Consider the following 22,551-nt stretch of genomic DNA (forward strand, 5'->3'; position numbering starts at 1 on the left):
TGGATGGGGGTGAAGAGCCACTTCCCAGCTTCCCTTCAAATCTCACGATCAACTGCTACCCACTTCTGCTAATTAAGACTTCCCCATGGCCTGAGTGCCTTGCTGGTGGCAGCAGCAGTGCGATATCTCCAATAGCTTGCCATGTGTTAACCTCCAGCTCAGTATTAGGATGGCTGCATTATGAAAAGAATGACCTTACTGGGGACAGCAGGCCACTGATAGGGGACCCAAAGTGCTCTCCAGTCAATCACCACATGCAACTAATGTCCCCTTCAGCTCAGGCTAGGATTTGTAAGAAGCACCTATTCATTGGTTCACTCCAAAGGCCTTTCCAGGTGGAAAAGCAGCCCCTGAGGGCTCCCCCTTCTTTTAGTCCTTCCACCTGGCAGTTCCATGACCTTGCCATCATCAACAGCCCTGAGAAGAGAGGGAGTCAATTAAGAGGTCAGCTTACCCGCAGCATAGGGATGTTTATGACCTCCACGCTGGTTAGCTGTCTTATCCCAGCCCCAGGCCTCAGGGCTGGCCAGGGTCCACCATGGTAAGGGGAGCTGATGGGTATCACTGTCCAGGACTCATAGCCATAAAAGGCCTTAATTTTAGACCTTTGACATATTTCCCAATAAGGGTACATCTTGTGTACATGTTTTAATTTATTAGAGCCAACGTTTTTTGTGCATGTTTTAATTTATTAAAGCTAATATTTAAAATACATACTTTTTAATAATCGTATTCTGGCATCTCTTCCTTCATTTGAGGCTTCATTCAGAGTCTCAAAACAATGGAAATTGCCTGAGCCTCTTCTAAGCTAGTTGAGCTGCAGTAACATTGAGGCAACGTCCCTCCCAAGAGGACACTCCTCCCTCCCCGCCAGCAATGTTGACCAATGCTGGAAGCCAGCTTTATAAATTCCAACCTGCAGGCATTGATTTCTGGTTCTGAATCCGGACTGAGAGTCCCCAGCTACGAGCTGATGCTGACAGTATTTCACCAGCAAGAAGTATAACAAGGAGGCACAGATCAGCTCATGCTGTGTGCCCCGGAACCCACTTTCTGGAGGTGGAATTGGGCTTCTAATATCCAGCTGGAGAGTTCAGATGTTGTTGTGAGAATAATGGAAGCGATGAGTGGCTCTTTCAGGGCTGTATTTTAGAAAGATCACTGGGGTTTAGTGGAGGGAGAAAGACCAGTGCCTTTCTGTCCATGTGTTTGGTAGAAATTCCAAGTCAAGTCCTTGGGAGGCACAACAGGGACCCTGTCCTGAGAGTTTCCAGTTGGAGCCTTGATAAGACATGCGGCCCTTCCCAAGAAAGTCACTTTGTACAGACACACTACTTTTTCCCAAAGAGAGAAAGCAGGCTGAGCCCAGCCTCCCTCAGGTGGAATGTTTCTTCTTCCTCAGACCTGACTTGGGTGAGCGTAAGAAAGCCGGCAGGCTGCTCACGGGACAGCAGGTCCAAAGGAGCACAGGATGTAGTTTGCTACTGGGTAGCAGAGGAGTCTGATGTCCCATTCTCTGGGGCGATCTGCCCATTTGCTGCTTCCGCCATCATTTCCTTGTACTGACGCTTGAAGAAGCCAACCTGTGTGGGAAGAAGAAATAAATCAAGAAACCCATCCATGGCTCTGCTCCTGTAGCTCAGTGGTTAGGGCATCAGCCACATACACTGAGGCAGGCAGGTTTGAACCGGCCAGGGCCTGCTAAACAACAATGACAACTACAACCAAAAAACAGCTGGGCGTTGTGCCAGGCACCTGTCCCAGCTACATGGGAGGCTGAAGCAAGAGAATCATTTAAGCCCAAGAGTTGGAGGTTGCTGTGAGCTATGACGCCACAGCACTCTACCAAGGATGACATAGTGAGACTCTGTCTCAAAAACAAACGAACAAACAAACAAAAACCCATCCAGCAACAGAGAGGAAAAGAACTGACTGGGACAGAAGGAGGGAATCACCATTTCTGGGATCCCTACTGTGTTTGAAGCACCGCCTAGGGATTTCATGCACATTGCATTATTTAGACTTAGCCAAAATTCTGCAAGCTTGATAAAATCACCTCCGCCCTGAGAAATGAAGACCCAGAGTGAAATAGGCACTTCCTGATGGTCAAAGAAAGAATCCGTGCTGGTGTCAACATTCAAACCCAGGTCTGTGCTTTTATATTATACATGTAATCTGCTCTTAAGGGAAATGTGTATTAATAGAAAAGAGGAGTGAGGAAATGAAAGGGAGAGAGATCAGAGGAGGTCCGAGAATCACACGGGAAGACACCGTCTGGGGGCAGCTGAGGACTGGCAAGGTCATGGTGGGGAGGGAGTTTTCCTCCTGCAGTGACCTAGCAAGAAGGTCCATCTGATGTCAAAGTGAGCTCCTTCCACTGTAGAAAGAGTGGGCTCAAAAGCTGGTGGTGTCAAGAGTGGGATAAAACACTCGCCTTGTACAGCACGGCCGTGATGAGAGCCAGCAGCAGCAGACCTCCCACACAGCTGCCCACGATGAGGGGGATGGGGTTGTGCACCTGATACTCCTCCACGACTGTCTTTGCCTAGAGGAAAGATGAGCCCATCAAAAAGCATCAGGCCTCCTGCTGTCACAGGCTCCTCCCAGGTTCCTCAACCTTTAACCCCCTCACCCTTCCCCAGGCCCTGCTTCAAGGACTGAAATGCAGAAGCACTCATGTGCTTAGAGAACACAGTCCTGCCCAGGGAACTTCATCCCTCCAACCTCCAGGCTTACAGTCCCCCCACCACCACTCCAGAATAGCAGATTTAGCATCAGGAGCCCCCTTACCAGCCTGACCACGGCCTACCCCACAGTCACTACCTGGGCGCTCAGAAACGCCTCCTGTCCTGGAAGCTGGGAATACACAGATCTGTCGAATGTGATTTCGGCCACACTCACGACCAACACCTTCTTCTGCAATGTCTTCAAAAGAGAGGGGTGGGGGCAACCTGTGGCATGGGCTCTGGGGGATGCTCAGAGTCCAGGAATGGCCTGGCTTGAGGACGGGCACAGACACATCAGGCAGCACCGGGTCTGGGGGCGGGGCCACGTTGGGCCTACACACCTGGCTGACCCAGCCGAAGCTGAGGTTGCCCTTCAGGATGAAATCGAGTTCCTCCTGGATGCCGAAGGAGGGGATGTCACAGCGGAACCTCAGGCAGTCAGCAATGGAGCAGTCCTAGGGATGGGAGAAGTAGCATTGGGCTGAGACAGATGAGGTGTGAAGGTAAAAGACAGTGTTAAACTGTGATTTGAGGAGGGCAGCCACATTTGAATACAAGAGGGTTGTTCAGCCGGCTGGACAGATTAAATTCCTCTGATGGGTGGTTTAAAGTGGGGGACAGCCCAGCACCCTACTCACCAGCATGGGATTCTTCTGAATCTGAGTCCGGAAGTCAGACTCTGTGGGAACCGTTCTCTCCGAAAAGCATTGAATGGACGGGTTCTGGAACGAGACAGAGGGAACATCGGGGGTTCACAAGGCACGCAGGGAATCCAGGGCACCTATGAAGGAGCCATGCATGGTCCCTGCGTACCTGGGGGTGGGAGACTTCCACTTCTGTCCACACGGCCATTTGGTTCAGCTCCGCTGGCACCCAGAAGTTGATGCTGACAGGCAGGTCCCTCTGTCCCAGGTTGTTCACCTGCACAGAGCACAGTGAGGGCAGAGCCCACACCAACCCCTCATCCGTCCCCTGCCCCGCCCCAGCTCCTGTGCCTCCACCACTTGCCTGGTACCTATGCCTGGCCATGCTGCTCTCCTCCTCTGAGGCTGAGAAGTTGAGGTACTTGGTGGACTGTTCATGGCTGGAGAAAGAAGAGGCATAGGTGGATTTGAAATTTTATAGAGGCCTCCTGAGGAGCCACTGGCTGGAGCATGAGGGGCCAGGTGATCAGTGGGGCTTTGGGGTGACCTGAAATGAAGTCTGTGGCTGAGTTGGGTTAAAGGAGGGTTTAGAGAGCAGGGCTGGGCTTCAAGATGGGTGCAAGGTGCTTACAGAAGCTGCCCACAGAGGAGACTGCCCCAGGGGCTGTGCAGAGGGTCTATGATTGGAGCTGAGGGCTCTGTCTGTCACTGATCTGCAGGGAGGCAGGGCCTGGGCCTGCCTCTCTCTGCACCTCAGCTTTCCTTTCAGTGCTTCATGGGCATGTGGGATGCTTGGGGGCATGTGGGACACTGCATAGGTTTGAGGAGACCCAGGCTTATGCTGTTGGCCAACTACAACTGATCACTGCCCCTTTCCGGCTCCCCATATCCTGCTTAGGGGCTCTGCTCTCCTGTTTCCTTGATTTCTCTGGGCTTGGGGCTTGGAGGTGAGGGAGGGCCCAACAGCAACTCTTCACTGGGTCTCAGTTTAACAACACTTCCTGAGGCCTACTTGGGCCCAAGCCTGGGGACCCAGTGGCCAGCAAGGACACTCACACCAGCAGAGGCTGGTCTCACCTCTGCCCCTCACTGCTCCAGTCAACAGGTACCCGTCCTTTGGCCTGAATAGTCCAAATTTCAGCCCACCACTCTTAGCCTAAAGTCTCTTTCCTCTTCTGCCAAAGGACCCCTGAGAAATGCCACAGCCTGCCTTGGGGGACCCTACAGAATCACATCAGCAGAGTGTGGCTGGGCTATAGTGCCACAGATGCCTAGAGGGGTGGGTCCCCCTGCCTGTGGGTCTCCTGCAAGGAAGTGTGAGAACCCCTTCCTACATGCTCCAGCAAATGAGCTCAGAGTATGCACCTGTCTGGAAGCCTCCAAATGTGCAGGTCCAAGTGAGAGTGTGAACCTATAGGCAGGAAAAGAACATCTAACAAGGCGTATTCCACAAGACCAGGGGTTTATGTCTATTTTGATTGCACATAATAGGGGCTCAATAAAGCTCTGTTAAATACTGGATGACTCTGTGGGAAGTAACCACCACACAGGGCCTGGACACAGATGCTAGGAAGGTGTCTGCCAAAACATTTGGTTTAGTTTCAAATCCCTCATCTAACCCTCCTTGGGCAGCATTTTAAGGTTCTATCTTTTTTATCTGTCCCTATCCTTCCCCAAAGTTACTAGGAAAGGCGGAGGGGGCTCACTCATTTAAAAGAAGAATTTTTCTGTCCAAATGCCAAGGGCTCCTTTGAGAATCACCGTTGGCCAACCACAATGCTGTGCACCTTTCAGCGTTTAGCTGAGGCTTCCCCTTTGAGGAGGAGATTTCTTCTTGGAAACCCACATCACCCCAGGTGTAGAATCACGGTGGCCCTTGCTGAGAGTCTAGCTTGGATCATAGTAACTTTGCTTCTCAACGAGGTTATAAGAACATGGAAGATGGGAACATATCTCACATCTCCCAAGGAACAAAAAAGAATCTTGGCATTTGAGTAGTCTCCTGAGACCTGTAATCTCTATTAAAAGTAGGATATAATAATATAGGTCCTCTTATAAAAATAGGACCCTAATCATTGTGTTAGGACCACAATGATTAGGGTCCTTACTAGCCCCCAGTAAGCACTTGTTGACTAAGAAGTGATGCTAGCAGTATCATCTACCACTTGAAAGAATGATGATGAAACCAAAAATATCCCAGATGTTTAGCAGCTGCAGGGCTGAGTCTCAGCCCCCATGGGGGTGATGGAAAAGAACCCCTTTGAGGTCACAGTGAGCACCTGCTGATCACGGTGTAGACGGCATACTTCACTGGGAGCTCCAGCTGGTAGATGGTCTTGCTGGTTCTGGGGGTGTTATTCTCACTGGAGACAGAGGATAGGCTCAGTTGTCAACAGCCCCAGAAGAGGATGGGGTGTGAGGCTGGGGATGAGGGGCACTGCCTGGGCCTGCCCAGCTCACCTGCTCACATTGGCTATCAGCAGCAGCCGGTCTCCCAGCACAGCCTTGGGGGAGACGTCAAAAGTAGCCAAGAAGGTGATCTGAGGGAGAGGCAGGAACAGGAAAGGTCACGGAGGAGTAAGATAGGGTGGGGACAGGGTGGGCGGAACCCAGCTGACCTGAGCACCTCCCCGGAAGATGAAGTGTCTGAGGCTGCAATGGGTAGTCCAGGTGCCCTGGCTCCCAGCTGGGGTGCTGTCACATGTCAGGTGCAGGGAACGCAGCTGCTTCTGTTTCTAGGCAAAGGCAAGTGAAAAAAGGCAAATGAATATTTGTCAGTGCTCCAAAGTGATTCCATAAAGTACCAATGAACTTTCCTGGAATCTACCTTAAGATTGTTTTAAAAAGTTCCTTAGATGCTATCTGGTCAAAATTCTTCCCAATGTAGAAATCTCAAATCTATTAAATATTCACCTTTTATTGATTGTTATTTTAAAGGCCTTTGATCACAGAAATTTTCAAACATACTCAAAAGCAAAGAGACTAGAAAATCAACCGCCATGTATCCATCACTTGATTTAAGTTAACAACATTTTTCTATTTGTTTCATTCGGTTGTTCACTTTTTTTCTGAATAATTTAAAGCACATTCCAGGCATCATATTGCTTCATTCAGAAACACTTCAACATGTGCCACTGACAAATAGGGTATTTTTTGTCATAACCACAAGACCCAACATGTCACACCCAACAAAATTAACAATATCTTTTTAATAAACTGGTCATGTTGAGTTTTCTTAGATTGCCTCCAAAATGTTATTTGACAGCTCATTTGTTAAAATCAATAACTGGCAAAGATTCACAAATTGCATTTGACTGATAGGTCAAAGAGCACTTTCAATGACAGGGCAATCACCCCTCACACACTAGGGCTTGCCCTTCCTAGAGTTTTCTTTCATATATTTATCACAATATTCTCCTACTGGGAATACTAGACCAAGAGAGACATAGAAGATATAACAACTGAACATAATGGACCTACTTTGGATTTTGGTTCAAATAAACCAGAAGTAAAAAGATATTTTTGAGACAATTAGCAAAATTTGAGTATGGTCTGAATACCAGGAAATCGTGCATTTTATTAGGTATGATAATGGCATTAGGGTCATTTAAGGTGTCCCCACTGTTCAGAACTATAGAGTGTGTTTTAGTTTGTTTTCTACTGCTGTAACAGATCGCCACAGACTGGGTAACTTATAAACAATAGAACCTTCACAGTTCTGAAGGCTGGGAAGTCCAAGAGCATGGAACCAGCATCTGGTAAGGGTCTTCATGCTACATTTTCCCATGGTGGAAGGCAAAAGATCAAGAAACCAGGCTCAAGAATGAGAGGCAAAGGGGCCAAACTCATTACTTAATCAATAACAAAGTCCCACAGTGATGGCGTTGATCGTTTCACGAGGGCTGAGCTCTTATAACCTAACCACCTCTTAAAGTTCCCACCTCTCAGCACTGTTGCATTGGAGGTTAAGTCTCCAGCACATGAACTTTGGTGTGACACACTCAAACTACAGCAGAGTGAAACAAGGAGGGGCACAATGACCTCATGTCTGGGATTTGTTTTAAAATACTTCAGCAAAGGAAAAAAGTCATAGATGAAACAAATGTGGCAAACTGTTGAGAACTGTTGAATTTTGGTGATAAGTTTTTAGGAGATTTGTCAAACTACTATTAACTTTTGTAAATGTTTAAAATTTTTCATAACAACATTTCTGTTAAAAGTCTGTTTCTTTCTTTTTTTTTTTTTTTTGAGACAGAGTCTCAAGCTGTCGCCCTGGATAGAGTGCCGTGGCGTCACAGCTCACAGCAACCTCAAACTCTTGGGCTTAAGTGACCCCCTGCTCTTGCCTCAGCCTCCCAAGTAACCGCAGCTATTTTTTTGTTGCAGTTGTCATTGTTGTTTCGCTGGCCCGAGCCAGGTTCAAACCCGCCAGCCTCAATGAATGTGGCCAATGCCCTACCCACTGAGCTACAGGCGCCGCCAAAAGTCTGTTTCTTTTTGATTCTTTATGGTACTAATTCTGTCTTCCAGAACAGGGGTTGGCAAACTATAGCCTACTACCTATATTTTTATAGAAGAAGTTTATATACAATCATATCCTCATTCATGTCAATGGCTGCTTTTAGTCCAGAGCACAGCAGAGTTGAGTAACTATGACAGAAACCATATTTACTATTTAGCCCTTTATGGAAAAAGTTGGTCAAGACTTGATTTAGAGTAACCAATAAATTCAACCCCTTTTTTCTCCAGAGCAGAGTTTTAAAATATTTGAAGACTGAGATGTATTTTCATTTAAAAGAGGAATATTGATATGACATGAAATACAAAGAAATTTAAGGGAAGTTCTCCTCTCTCTCCACATTAGCATCCTTCCAGGAAATCATTCCTGTTAGTGTTCTGAAAATGTGATGGCCTAAGTTAAACACCATATGAGCCCAGGTGAGCCCCAGACAACACAACCAGGCCCATCCAAGACCAGCCCAAACCTCTTGGCATACAAGCAATGGCAGCCCAACCCAAGCTTTGAATCTGCACAGTCTGTGCTGATTCCCAGTGCATCTGCCTTTTCCTTCCCGAGAGGCAATACCTGGCCCCATGCCACGCGGCGAAAGGACAGCCCCTCCGGGTAAGAAAAGGTGACTGTGGTGCCATAGGAGTCCTCGCCATCATTCCACACCCTCACTTCTGCGTTCAGCTCCAGGTTACTCCCCACCACCAAGGTCTTCAAGCTGGGTGTTGGGGGTAGGAGGAGGAAATGGTTCTGTGACTGAGGCTAGAAATGGTCTGGGGATAAAAAGGAGTGGGGATATGGGAGATAGGGTTCAGGACACCTCAGTTCTGAGTGTAGAGTGGGAATGTTAGGGAGGGCCAGGGGTAGGAGTCCCAGGTTCCAGGAGGGAGGCTGGGGCACTAAGGCAGGGGGACAGGCTCACCCTGAGAATCCGAAGGAGATGCCAAGGTCATCCTGGCATATGTGGTCAGCTCCACAGTTCTTCTCAAAGGGGAGCTGAGAGGGGAGGCAACTTGAGGTTTTCCTCAAGACCCAGAGCCCATGCTGTCCATTCCCTCCAGGAAACCCCAACACCAGGACTCACAGATGCCGTGAAGTATCTCGGAGCACCGACAGCCAGCACAGGCCTGAGGTTTCCAAAAGAAGGGATGGGCTCGCCCACCAGAGTGACGGTGAGACGCAAGGTGATGGGAGTCACTGAGTCCTCCACACAGTCCTGGAGGATGGACAGAGAGGAGAGAGCTGGGGAGGAAGCACTGACACGGAGCTCCCAGCTGCTTCCAGTCTCCTCCTCTGTAGGATGGGGCAATAGCGATGCCTACCTGTGCCTGCCACGGTCACCATTCTCATCTTGCCCTGCAGGATGGCCTCCCAGAGGCCTCCCTGGCACCCTCTCTGTTCTCTTCCCCAGTTTTCTCTTTCATCATTGCATCCCTGACACCTATCATCCAGACATTAATTTCTTTTTGGTTTTTCCCCCTACCAAGCTCTCTGTGGGCAATGACTCTTTTGTCTGCCGCTGTGCCCCCGGCCCTTAGCACACAGAGGAGCAGCTCAGTAAATACCCATCCAGTGAATGACTGAAAGACTCCCAGCCCAAAGCCTTACAGGTGTCTCAAGCAGCCAAATGCTCTTTCCTGAAATCCGACTGTGTGGCCTCTGGCAGTTGCAGCCAACCTCATTCATTCATGCATTCACCCACTTACTCAGCTAACATGTATTAAGCACCTCCTGCATGCCAGGTTCTGTGCTGGGCTGAGGCACAGGGAGGACCGAAATTTGTCCTGTTCCCTCACAGCCCCACCCACCACCAGCCCCCAGACTCCAAGGCCCCTCACCGGAAACAGCAGATTCACAGTTTCACAGTGCTCGCCCAGCCCAAGGACTCGGACTCGAGTCAGATTGTGAGTATATGTTTCCTTGAAGATGGCACGGGGACTCAGCCGGCCAGGGTCCAGGGCTAGGTCAAAGGTCACAGAGCTTCGGAGGTCACCTGTAGGGGAAAACAGGGAGAATGGGGTAAGAGGCAGGTAGGTAAGGGTAAAGGCAGAAGACAGGAGTCCCGGGCTAGGGGACTCCAAAGGTCAGGGTGTCCTGGGTCAGAGGGGAGAGGACTCACTCAGTTGGATCTTGGGACTGTCGTAAATACGAAGGCAGACAGTGGCTTCACCCAGCATCTGGTTAGAGACCCCCTGCTCCTGACACTCAAACACAGACCTGGGGATCTCCGTCCTTGAGAAGTCTATGTTCGCTGACACCCTGAGGATGGGTCTGGTCCTGCAGGCAGAACGTGAGCTGAGGATAAGCGTTGGCTCCTAACTCAACCTGGGGTGGGGCAGGGAGTGGGCATGCTGGTCTGAACCTAGGACCACATGGGTGTCCAAGGAAGGCTGCTCTCACCTGAGCAGCACTACCTGTCCCTGGGCCCCCACAGCCAGGTCCACCAATCTGTCCTGAGTAAGGTCCTGTCCTCCGCTCAGCGACTGCCCAAAATACTGGAGCTTGGAGGAGAGCTGGGAGCCTGCAATCCGCTGGCCAGAAAAGAAAAAAGTGACTCAGATTAGAGGAGAGGGGAACAAGTTGGAAGGAAGTAACAAGAGATACAGAGGTAGGAATGTAGGAGGAAAGAAAAAAGGGGGAAACAGTGAAAAGATGTCACCAACAAGGCCCAGAGGAATTAAGAGTGGGGAGATGATGACTGTAGAAAAGGAAAGATTCCAAATGAATAAACGAAGAAGTGGAGATTGGAAGGCTGTCCTAGTAACCTGAGTGGCATTCATTCAATCATTCAGTTAGTCCCTGGTTCCTCTTCTGACTCCACTTACAAGCCATGAATCCTTGGGCAAGAATTTAACGTTTCTTTGCCTCAGTTTCCTCACCTTTCACATTAGGATCATAACACCTCAGAGCTTAGCTATGGACACTATATGAATTCAAACAGTTCTTAGAACGGCACCTGGAATGTGATCAACAGTCAATGACCTATTATGACGAGTGTTTAAAGCTGAAAGGGACCTCAGAGTTCCTCCAAGCCCCAACTCCCAGCTTGCAGATCAGGAGAGAGGTTGGAGACAGTACTGAGCCCACATGGTCAGCCTCTAGGTGGCTGAATCCAGACCTGAAGCCAGATCCTCCAACACCAAGCTCAAGGCCCCTTTTCACTACCTGCTGCCGCTCTGTCTCTTTAAAAGATGTTGAGGAGCCACGTTAGAAATGAGACTGGGTGCACCCACACCCAGATTCTACCCTCCTGGCCACTGCCTCCTCTTGTGGGGCCTTTACTTTTGTTTCCATTGCTCATGTTATGCCCAATCCCTCAGAGAATGTGCCCTTTAAATTACTCTGAGCACTCCTAGGACTAGCAGATATTAAAAGTGATAATAATAAAATACAAAGAGAAATTTACCAATTACTAAAGGAGTCTCAAGGCAGGGTAGGGGGTAGAAATAGCACAAACACAGAAAAGTGGTCAACACCAGGGTTCTGCTCCCAGGAAAACTGATCTCAGTACCATATCCTCACAGTTAGCATGTGAGAACAGCACAAGCCCTTTCCCATCAAGTGCTGGCACACCCTGGAGACACTACTGCAGGCTCAGTTCCAGACTACCACATTAAAGGGAGCCACACAAATGTTTTGATTTCCCAGTGCATATAAAAAGGTATGCTTAGGCTATATTGTTGTCTATTGAGTGTCTAAAAAATATACATACCTAAACCAAAAATATTTTATTGTTAAAAAATGCTAGCGATCAACTAGCCTTTGGCAAGTTGTCATGTTCTTACTGGTGGTGGGTCTTGCCCCCATGTTGATGGCTGCTGACTGATCAGGGTGGTGGTTGCTGAAGCCTGGGGTGGCTGTGGCTCTATTTTCTTCTTCAAATAAGACAACAAGAAAATTTGCCCCATCAATTGACTCTTTCTTTCTCAAACGTTTTCTCTATAGCATTTTCCCCACAGTAGAAGTTCTTTCAAAATTGGTGTCAACCCTCTCAAACTCTTCTGCTGCTTTATTAACTAAGTTCATATCATGTTCTAAATCCTACAGTGTCATTTCAACAATGTTCACAGCATCTTCACCAGAGGTAGATACTATCTTAAAAAAATAATTTCTGGGGCGGCGCCTGTGGCTCAGGGGGTAAGGCGCCAGCCCCACATTCCGAGGGTGGTGGGTTCAAACCCAGCCCCGGCCAAATTGCCACAACAACAACAAAAAAAAATAGCTGGGCATCGTGGCAGGCGCCTGTAATCCCAGCTACTCAGGAGGCTGAGGCAAGAGAATCGCCTAAGCCCAAAGATTCGGAGGTTGCTGTGAGCTGTGACAGACCCCACGGCACTCTACCGAGGGTTAATAAGTGAAACTCTGTCTCAAAAAAAAAAAAAAAAAAACTAATTTCTGGTAGCGCCTGTGGCTCAAAGGAGTCATGCCGGAGGTGGCAGGTTCAAACCCAGCCCCGGGCTAAAAACTAAAAACTGATTTCTTCACTCATCTACAAGCAGCAACTCCTCATTGCTTATAGTTTATCATGAAATTGCAGCAATTCAGTCACATGTTCAAGCCCCACGTCTGGTTCTCTTGCTATTTCCACCACATCTGTAGTTACTTCTTCCACTGAAATCTCAAACCCATTAAGATCATCTATGAGAGTTGGAACCAATTTCTTCTAAATTCCCATTAATGTTGATGTTTTGACCTCCTCCCAAGAATCATGAACGTTCTTAATGGCACCCAGAATGATGAATCCTTTCCAGAAGGTTTTCAGTTAACTTTGTCATGATCCATCAGAGGAATCTATGGCAGCTATAGCCTTACAAAATGAATTTCTTAAATATTAGGAATTCAAAGTCAAAATTACTCCTACAGAATGGATATCATATTTGCTGACATGAAAACAATATTCATCTCCTGGTACATCTCCGTTAGAGCTCTTGGGTGAACAGGTACGTTTCAATAAGCAGTAATGTTTGGAAAGGAATCGTTTTTCTTCTGAGCAGTAGATCTCCAGAATGGTCTTAAAATATTCAGCCAACCATGCTGTAAACATAAGTACTGTCATCTGGGCTTTCTTGTTTCACTTATAGAGCATAAGCAGAGTAAAGTTAGCATAGTTTTTAAGGGCCCTAGGACTTTCAGAATGGCAACTGAGCCTCAGCTTCAACTTAAAGTCACCAGCGCCAACCAAGAGAATCAGGCTGTGCCTTGAAACTTTGGAGCCAGGCATTGACTTCTCCTTGGTCATCAAAGTCCTAAATGAAATCTTCTTTCAATAGAAGACTATTTAGTCTACATTGAAAATCTGCTGTTGAATGTAGCCACTCTCATCAATGATCTTCTCTTCTGGATAACTTGCTGCAGATTCAACAGCACTTGCTGCTTCACCTTACACTTTTAAATGTTATAGAGACAGTTTCTTTCCTTAAGCCTCTTGAACTGACCGCTGCTGGCTTCAAACTTTTCTTCAGCAGCTTCCTCACCTTCTCTCAGCCTTCACAGCATTGGAGAGTTAAAGCCTTGCTCTGGATTAGACTTTGGGTTAAAGGAACTTTGTGGACAGACTACTCAAACTTTTTTCATATCAGCAATATATGAAAGTTTTACTTTGTTATCATTCATGTGCTCTCTGATGTAGCACTTGTAATTTCTTTCAAGAAGTTCTTCTTTCATAGTAGGGCTGAGTACATTGGATACTTTTTCTTCCATTCTTGAGATACTTTGCTAAGAAGAATATGTTCCAGGTCCATCCATATAAACATGAAAGAGGTAAAGTCTCCATCTTTCTTTAAGACTGCATAATATTCCATGGTGTACATATACCACAATTTATTCACATGAAAGCTATAACCCAGTTATAAGAATAGGGGGAAGGTGAAAAGGGGGGGGCGGAGGGAGGATAATTGGTGGGATTACACCTGCGGTGCATCTTACAAAGGTATATGTGAAACTTAGTAAATGTAGAATATAAATGTTTTAACACAATAACTAAGAAAATGCCAGGAAGGCTATGTTAACCAGTGTGATGAAAATGTGTCAAACGGTCTAAAAAACCAGTGTATGGTGCCCCATGATCGCATTAATGTACACAGCTATGATTTAATAATTAAAAAAAGAAAAAAAAAAAGAAGTTCTTCTTTGTGTTGACAATTTGCCTAACTGTCGAGCACCAGAGGCCTAGTTTTCAGCCTATCTTAGCTTCCAGCATGCCTTCCTCACTAAGCTTAATCATTTCTAACTCCTGATTTAAAGGGAGAGACTCTTCCTTTCACTTGAACGGCCAGAGGCCACTGCAGGGTTATTCACGGGCCTAAGTTTAATATTGTTATCTCTCAGGTATCAGGGAGGCTTGAAGAGAGGGAGAGTAACAGGACCAGTCAGGACACACTGAGTTCACTATCTTACATGAGCATGGTTCACGGCGCCCTCCCCAAATTACAACAGTAACATCAAAAATCATTGATTGCAGATCACCATGACAGCTATAAAAATAATGAAAAGTTTAAAATATTGTGGAAACTACCAACATGTGACACAGATACGTGAACATGTTCTTGAAAAAATGGCACTGATAAACTTGCTCGACACAGGGTTGCCTATTAAACGCCACAGATTTTTCTTGCTGCCCACAAGGAACCCAAAGCTGGACAAGGGAAGTCAGATGAGGTAAAGGGAAAGTTTTCCAGGTAGCATGTGAAAGAGAGAGAGAAGCAAGGAGGAGGCTATTGTGGTGACAGGGACAGTGGGCAGGCCTCACCTGGCTGTGGGAGGGGCTGATGCTGGGTCCAGAGGCTCCGTGAAATAGGTAGACGGCACCCCGGTTCTCCTGCTCTCCCGGAGCCCCGATGGCCACATCTGTCAGCTTGTCCCCATTCACATCCCCCAGCACTGTCAGAGCTGCCCCAAAGCGGCCCCAGGGATGGCCGTGCTCCCCACGGAGAATGACCTCACACTGCCACCTGCTCTGCTATGGAACAAAACCAGTGGTCTGGAGGTGCCTTCCTGTACCCCCCAAATACAAACCCCACCTTCCAACCCCACCCGCCACCTGGCCATCCCCTCACCCCACGCCCAGACCCCACCCAGCCCAGCGCCCATCAGCCACTCACCCCCCGAGGCAAGGGGCACACAGACACCTGGCCCCCCTGGGTCTGCTCGTAGTAATGGGGGGCCCCGATGAGGACCAGGTCGGTGCTGCCATCTCTGTCCACATCCACCGAGCAGAGGGAGGCCCCAAAGTAGGAGCCAATCTGGAGGGCAGAGTCTCAGTCATCCTGCCCTTCCCTGCCAGAGACATCCCCTTCTGGGCCAGGTCCCACCTCTCCCCAGGCAACAGGAACTGCTCCCCTTCATGCTCTCCTGCTCCACCCCTGGCCTCGTGCGCACCCACCCTCACATTCCCCTCTGCTGCCTCCATATCAACCTGGGTCCCCGCGACTTCTGCCTTCGGCCACCACTGCCTGGCTGCCTGGGTGAAGATGACAACCTTCCCGGTGTGCTGATGGCGGGGGGCCCCCAGGACCAGGCTCTGTACCCCCTTCCACAGGGCCAAATCGATGGAGTAACCTGAGGGGGCCAGGCCTCAGCTCATAAATCAGCCACCCCACCCCAGGCCTCTCCCCCTCCCAGACAGCTCACCTCCACCCCCAGCCTTTTCTCACCCAGGTAGGAGTCCCTCATGTCCACATTCTCCTGAGACATGTTGATAAAGGTGGGGTTCATATTTGGGGGATACAGGAAGGCACCTCCAGACCAGCTAAAGCTCCCCACAGCTCCCAGAACTGGTCCATCCTGGGAGGAAAGGATTCCAGGGCTGAGCAGACTGGAGCAAGAAGATAGCCTCTTCCAAAGACGCGCCGGCCACCAGCCCTCATCTCACCCAGCACCACTCTTGCCGCCCTCCTTCCCCAGCCATCCTGAAGAGACCACACTCACGCGTGTGAACACGGCACTGAAGCCCTCCTGGGACATCTCCAATTCAAAGGAACTACTGCTTGTGGTCTCCGTACCTAGGGGAAGGCATGATACCAGAGTTCTAGGGAAGAAGATGGACTTTTCCAGGTCCAGGAAGGAACCTCAGCTTCAGGAGACCAATATCTACAGGAAGGGTTGGCGCCTGTGACATGACAAGGTTCAGAAAGGAAAGGCCTTTATGGCTGAGGATTTCCAAAGAGAGTAGCTCCACTTCTGACTTACCCTCAATGGCAAAGATCTTCTCCTTCAGTTGCTTTTGTATATCTCTCAAAGCATCAAAGTTCTCCACTTTGAATATGTGTTCCTGGAAGGGCTTCGATGCAATGTCACTTAATTCTGTCAAGGACTGCATGTTTTGAAAAGCCGATCCGACCTGTCTCCAACAAAGATCAACTCAGTAAAAATAATAAATTTAATACCCTTGTGTGTACAGGGTGCTGATACACTCCAAATAACCCTGCAAGGTCAATATTATAATACTCGGTGCACAGATGAGAAAAAAAGAGACTCAGACAGCATCAAGGAGTTTAGGAAAAAGGATCCTGGGTCCCCAGGCTGGGACAGTTTTCATCCCAAAGATAGCAGGAGCTGGGAGAGCTGGAGTCTCTGTCCTTGCAAAGGGAGTAGCCTTGAGAGGAAGAATGAAAGAATGGGGTAGGGTCAGTCATGCCCACTCCTTACCCCGATCGCATAGCGGATGATTCCTGCTGCCTCAGCCTCAGGGATGACATCGGTGTAAGCCAGGTAGTCACCTTTTTTCAACCCATCAGTGATGACAATGAGGATCTTAGTGGCATCCTTGCGGGCCCCACTTGAAGCAGTGAACAGTTGATTGCTGTCAAGTAAGAAGAGGACCCAGAGGCTGTGAACAAACCCACACTCGCCCCTGGCTCCTGTGTGAACCTGAGGAGATGCTCAGGGGGCCCCCAGCCCCACTGGGAGCCTGCCAGTTGACAAGGGTGTCACAGGCTAGATTCCAGTCCCTGCCTGTCCCTCTCTCATGGAGACAGATGAGCCTCAAAGCACAGCACTGGGGAGAAGTTGGGACTCACATGACTTTCCGGATGGCTGTGGCTGTATGAGTGTACCCTCTCAGTTGGTGCACAGAATCCAGCAGGCGTAGGGGGGTTGGGCTGCGTATGAAGTCGATGAAAGTGAAGTGTGTCCGGAAGGTGCTGGAGAACTGCATCAGGGAGAACTGGGAGAAGCACGTGGGGCTGGGGGCCGAGCTACCGCACCAACATCCCCAGAGCCCCTGCCCCCCACCAGCCAACCAACCCTGGCTGTGCCCCTCAGCCCTGCTTGCCTCCCCCGAGGCCACACCTGGGTGTTAGGCTTCTGGAATTGGCTCATCACAGCCACCACAAATGTCTTCATCTTGGCGAAATCTCTGGAGGAGATGCTGCCTGAGCCATCAATGAGGAACACGATGTCCTGCTCCTGCTGTGGACACTCTGGGGAAGGAAAGGGCACTAATCCTCCAAGGGACACTCCCAGGGCCCGGGACCTTGGCCTGCTAGCCAGGAGAAGTCATACCCCCAGTGCACCTTCTCCCCCTAATCCCCTAGTCCGGCAATCAGAGTCCTGGCCGGTGCCCTGGATCCCTTCCTTCCCTAAGCTCTTCAGCCTCTGAAGGCCTCATAAAGAGCCTACAACTATGACTGAGCTGCTCCCCTTTGGGCAGCTGTCCCGAGTGACTAAAAAAGTGAAATTTCCTCTGAGCTAGATGGTAGGAAGCTGAGGGTATCCTCCTCCTACCTTGGCTGTCAGTGCCTCTCTCCTCGGCCTCCCCCTCCTCCTCTCCCAACATCCCCACCAACCAACAAGGACAGGACCTGGCTCCAGCCCCTGGCCAGTGTCTGTCCTCAGTGCCGAATGGTACTTTCATTAAGTATTTGTAATGTCACCCTGGGCAATAGCTACACAGTGGGTATATTCTGCTCTCAATGTAAATACAGGCCTCCACTCCCCTTCTGGGGGAAAGCAGTCCTCAAAAGAGGAAGCTCTTCCAGCTCGTGGAGAGGAGATCCCCTTCCATTCCTTCCTGCCAGCTTCCTCTTTCTGCCCCAGAGGTCTGCACCAGACAGAGTGGTGTCCTGGGTGCTCTGATGGGTGCCCAGGCCTCTGGGGGTGGAATCTAGACCCATGGAGGTGCTGGGACACCCCAGCAGTGGCTAGATGTCAGTCTCCCCAAGGGCTTCAGAACAAATGTGAAACTAAAAAGTGGCCTCCACTGTTTAAGGCTGAGTCTCACTGTTCCACCAACTTATCTTTCATCCCTATGAAAGGGGGATGCCCTGTGCCTCACCCTGTGTGCATGTGTGTACACACACCCACACATATATACACATATACGCACACACATGGCTTAGACTGCATCCTTACTAACCTTTCCCAGACTGCTGCACAAACCAAGTGGTTATATCCCAGGACACAGTGAATGGAAATAAATTCCCTTCTCTCTAAAAATAAGAGTAACTGGCCTTAATCACACCAGGCCCCGAACCCTGGCCATGGATCATCTTATTTTACTTTGAATGTTGGGTGTGCTATTTCCCCATCTGACAGATAAAGAAACTGAGGCTCAGCGAGGGTAAGGTTACAGTAAAGTCATACAGCATGATGGCCATAGGACAGGATGTGAAAGCAGGTGGTGACTCCTCCATCAGTCTTTGGAGCCACTGCACCACGGGGTAACTATTGTTTCCCAGATTCCCCTCTTTACATGCTCTCTGATAAGAGTGTCTCTGGCCCCATTTCTCCCCCAGTCAGACGTGTGTGAGCTCCTCAAAAGACCAGGAGGCCCAGAACACTCACCCTGCAGGGCAGCTGGAAAACTCTGGGAAGGGAGAGCTGGAAACCTCAGGGAAGGGTCCCAGCTGGACCTCTGATTTGGAACCAGCAGGAAGCAGAACCCGGTCATATACATGTTCCCCCTGCATTCATGGTGCACAGTGGGGCCACAGGCCTGCAGACAGAAGCAGCTGGTGAGGGACTGCTCCTGGTCCCTCCCACCTCCCATTCCAACACCTTCATCCTCCATGAGACCCCCAGCCCCAGCAGCCCCAGGTCCCCACTCCTCCCCTGGGCAACTCACCAGCAGCCGCAAGGGGTTGGTGGCAGATGCCAGGGACAGGCCCAGGGACATGTTCACAGCCTCCAGCGGAACTGAGGGGATAGATATATACCTGGTCAGCCTCAGGGACAGAGAGGGTGTGTAAGAGCTGTATGGAGGTCACTTGGGAGACAAAGAGGTCTGACAGGTGAAGGGGGCTTATAGGTCTTGCCAGAACTTCGGGGGAGCAGGGTACATTGGCAGGGAGGCCAGTCTGAAGGTGAAGGTCTACAGACAGAGCTGGGGCAGAGAAGTGAAGCTCCTGTGAGCCCCATAGGGCCCAGAGCAGGGAGCCTGCACCTGAGTCCCAGGCAGATGTGGGACTCACCCTGCAGGTTAATGGGCTCACAGGCCTTCGATCTGTAGTCACACTGATAGAGGCCGCCTGTTTGGTTGGTCGCCTTTATCTCCTGAGGGGCTCCAACCACAACCCTGCAGGGAGCCAAAGAACACTGCAGTTAAGGGTGTGGACACGGAGCCCACTGCCCCAGCAGCAAGTTTCCACTACCTCTCTGAGCTTCAGTTTCTCCATCTGTAAAATGGAGATGAATGACAAATTAAATTCTGTGTGAGAGGGATTTTTGTCTGTTTTATTCTCTGGCATATACCCAGCTCCTGAGACATGTAGTAGGTGTTCAGTAAGTATTTGCTGAGTGGCTGGTTCCTATCTCACAAGGTTGTCATGAGGACTCAACCAGGGTCCCCACAAAATGTGGTTGGCACCAGGCCCGGCACTCGGTGCTCTATAAACATTATCTGTGATTATTGCTACAGCAAGGCAGTGCCTATTCTCCAAATATTCTGCAGTCCAAATATTCTGCAGGCAGTTGCCACACTAGACAAGAAGAAAGTTTGCAAAAGAGGGGGTTAGGAGGAAGAGAGCCCTATGCAGAAATTAGGTGATGAGAGCCAAAGGTCAGCGGTCCCCTGGCCCTCACCAGGAGCTGGCATACTGGACCACGCTGTGTCCAAACCCAGCACTGTCCATGTGGAAGGTTGTCGGCTGCTCTGTGTCCAAGTTGAAGCCGAGGGAAGATGCTAAGCCTGGGGAGGAGTGTGAGAGAGAGTTTTGGTCTTCCTCCTGCCTAACTGTCCCCCACCCGTGCCTCAGCTCTATCTCCTGGGCCTCTGCCCCCTACTGGTCCCTCCAGGTCCAATGCCTGGGTGTCCTGGCCTTCTGGATTCTAGACTCATCCCCCTCTTCCCCTCCCTCTGATCTAGAGAGGCTCTTCACCCAGCAGTAACCCGTCAAGTTTCAACTCTTCATTTCTGCAGAGTGCTAGCTAAGCTCTGAAAGTGATCTCTCCTCTCCCCCACCCACCGCCCCCTGTTCTGAGGATCCTGTGAAGGAGATGCCAGGAAAACTCAAGGGCAAAGGGAATGCTGTAGACAGAGCATAAGTTTGACTTGCTCTGCTGACTTTAGAAATCTCTGGATTGTAGAGACAGTTGACCTTTCTTCCAGCTTCTCTTGAACTCTCCCCAAATTGGTTCTCCAATACCCTGTCCTCCACGAACTCCAAATCCCATACCTTATGTGCCTGCCTCCCCCTCTTGTCTGAGTCTTCACCTACCAGGACCCTGGTCTCCCACCTGGACGTCTGGTTTGGGGCCATGGCTCACTTGGCCCTGGCTGCCCTAGTCCCTCTTCTTCAGGGCCCAGTCTCACCCATCAGGAGGAGGAGGACCATCCTGCTCCTGGTAGTGACTAGAAGATCAGATGCGCAGCTCTGAGCTCCTGGGATATCTCAAGACCAGCTGGACCAAGGTACTGAGGAACCAAGTAAGTGAGTGGTCAGGAGGCAGAGGCAGAGGCAGAGGCAGGGAGGGAAGTTGTCAGTATGACTCAGAGGCAGAGGGCGGAACATGATGAACATGAACAGAGAGGGGCCAGGCAGCCCACACACAACCGGTCCAGGAGTCATTCTAATCAGGTGCTTGGCTTGATTCCCTTTCCTGGCCAGTCTCACCCCCTGGCCTTGCCCACCCCTCCCAAGATCTCTCTTACACTGACAGGAGGCTCCACTGGACCTTGAAATTTCAGTCAGCCTGGGGAAAGGAGCGGCAGACGCCAGATGAGGCCCTAAAGGAAACCCTCCCCTGCTGACCTAAAACCACTGGCCCACAGAGTCAGGCATCTGGCCCCCAGCACAGTCGTGAAAATGTCCAAGTTAGAAAGCTCCCACACATGCCCAAAGCATTTCACACAGTCTCAGCTGTCTCAGCAACCACCAAGGTGTGTGCTTTTATCACCACCCTTATTTTGCAGACAAGGAAACCGATGCATAGAGAGGTTGAAATGTGGACCTAGGAGGTCACAGAGTGAGTATTCATATATTCAAAAAACCTAGTTTGTGGGGAGAAACATAAATCCCAAGGCCCCAGCCGTGGGGTCAGTGGAGAAGGTGAATGAGTAAACAGCAAGGTGGTTGCTGCGAGAGGAGAAGCCCAGAGAGCACAGGGGGTCTCACTCAGGCTGAGAAGCTGTGGGTTTCTGGGAAGGCTTCCTGAAGGAGGCAGCACTTGGCAATTGAGGTTGGGAGACTCCGGGGCAAAGTATTTCAGAAAGAGCAGCCAGATGTGGCGAGGCCTGGACTGGAGAGCCTGTTTGTAAACTCAGTGGCAGGAACCAGGAAGTGGAGGTTGTAAAGTGGCAAGAGATGAGGCCAGGGTCCTTTGAAGAGAGGTCGGGGAAACAGACCCCTGGCCCCAATCCCCCTCAAGCCACACTGATTATATCAGGAGGGCAGAGGGAAGCATTGAAGGGAGTTAATGAGGATCAAATTTACATTTTAGAAGCTAAAAGGCAGGGCTGCATATGGCCTGGATTCCTTGGGAAGTGGCTTGAGATAAATCAATGGGGAAACAGATGCTGGGGCCTGTGGGATGGGCTGGTGGCCACAGGAGGGGCTGGAGGCTGAGTGGTCCTCAAAGGAAGGACAGTGGTGATAGGCCCTGAGCCAGAGAACACTGGAGGAGGAAGGAGGTAGATAAAGGGTCGAGCCAACTTCAGTTTTGAGAAAACCAGAATATTATGTTTAAGAGTTTGGACTAGTTCAACCTCTCTTTGCATCAGTTTCTTTGTCTGCAAAATAAGGGCGATGATAAAAGCACGCATCTCAGTGGTTGCTGAGACAGCCCAGACAGTGTGAAAAGCTTAGAGGCATGCGTGAGAGCTTTATTTATTTTTTTTAATTATTATTATTATTTTTTTTTTTAGAGACAGAGTCTCACTTAACGCCCTCGTTAGGTAGGGTGCCATGATGTCACAGGACTCACAGCAATCTCCAGCTCTTGGGCTTACGCGATTCTCTTGCCTCAGCCTCCCGAGCAGCTGGGACTACAAGCGCCCACCACAACGCCCGGCTATTTTTTGGTTGCAGTTTGGCAGGGGCTGGGTTTGAACCCTCCACCCTTGGTATATGGGGCCGGTGCCACGTGAGAGCTTTATAACTGGACATTATCACGACTGTGCTATGATGATTGCTGAGGAAGGAGGGGCCTGTGGAGCCCCCAACGGGAGGTACTTGGGTATGCGGGTCTGGACCAGACAAACCTAGGCTGGGTATGCATTTTGCAGCCATCGGCAGAA

At 49.8% G+C, this 22,551-nt stretch overlaps 1 protein-coding gene across 3 annotated transcripts; it reads right to left on the reverse strand.

Moving 5' to 3' along the window:
- Positions 1-678: 678 nt before the first annotated feature.
- Positions 679-20,743, reverse strand: ITGAX (integrin subunit alpha X). Of its 3 annotated transcripts, none has more exons than XM_053555019.1 (30): positions 20,629-20,743; positions 19,899-20,004; positions 19,289-19,392; positions 18,943-19,013; positions 18,663-18,813; positions 17,169-17,299; positions 16,898-17,043; positions 16,527-16,680; positions 16,068-16,218; positions 15,807-15,880; positions 15,533-15,662; positions 15,295-15,437; positions 14,981-15,121; positions 14,629-14,835; positions 10,281-10,411; positions 10,000-10,157; positions 9,719-9,873; positions 8,965-9,096; positions 8,803-8,876; positions 8,457-8,598; positions 5,989-6,105; positions 5,831-5,910; positions 5,650-5,733; positions 3,735-3,810; positions 3,540-3,647; positions 3,365-3,448; positions 3,068-3,181; positions 2,824-2,925; positions 2,435-2,545; positions 679-1,583 (listed from the first exon to the last, which is right to left on the reverse strand). In XM_053555019.1, exons 1-30 carry the CDS (start codon positions 20,648-20,650, stop codon positions 1,482-1,484), a joined length of 3,501 nt encoding a protein of 1,166 aa, XP_053410994.1. In that variant the 5' UTR covers positions 20,651-20,743; the 3' UTR covers positions 679-1,481. The 3 variants fall into 3 exon arrangements, with proteins under 3 accessions (XP_053410994.1, XP_053410993.1, XP_053410995.1); XM_053555018.1 differs by having other exon boundaries at positions 14,629-14,838; XM_053555020.1 differs by lacking the exon at positions 20,629-20,743 and adding an exon at positions 20,553-20,617 and having other exon boundaries at positions 14,629-14,838.
- Between the last annotated feature and the right edge of the window lie 1,808 nt (positions 20,744-22,551).

The sequence above is a fragment of the Nycticebus coucang genome, chromosome 12 (assembly GCF_027406575.1).
Source record: "Nycticebus coucang isolate mNycCou1 chromosome 12, mNycCou1.pri, whole genome shotgun sequence".
In the NCBI taxonomy this organism is placed as follows: domain Eukaryota; kingdom Metazoa; phylum Chordata; class Mammalia; order Primates; family Lorisidae; genus Nycticebus; species Nycticebus coucang.

Coding starts and splice junctions, on each gene's coding strand:
- ITGAX (XM_053555018.1), bottom strand. CDS start 20,650: ATGGTCCTCCTCCTCCTGATGG. Junction 18,814..18,942: donor CCAACCCCTTGCGGCTGCTG/GTGAGTTGCCCA, acceptor TTCTGTCTGCAG/GCCTGTGGCCCCACTGTGCA. Junction 3,449..3,539: donor TGGAAGTCTCCCACCCCCAG/GTACGCAGGGAC, acceptor GTCTCGTTCCAG/AACCCGTCCATTCAATGCTT.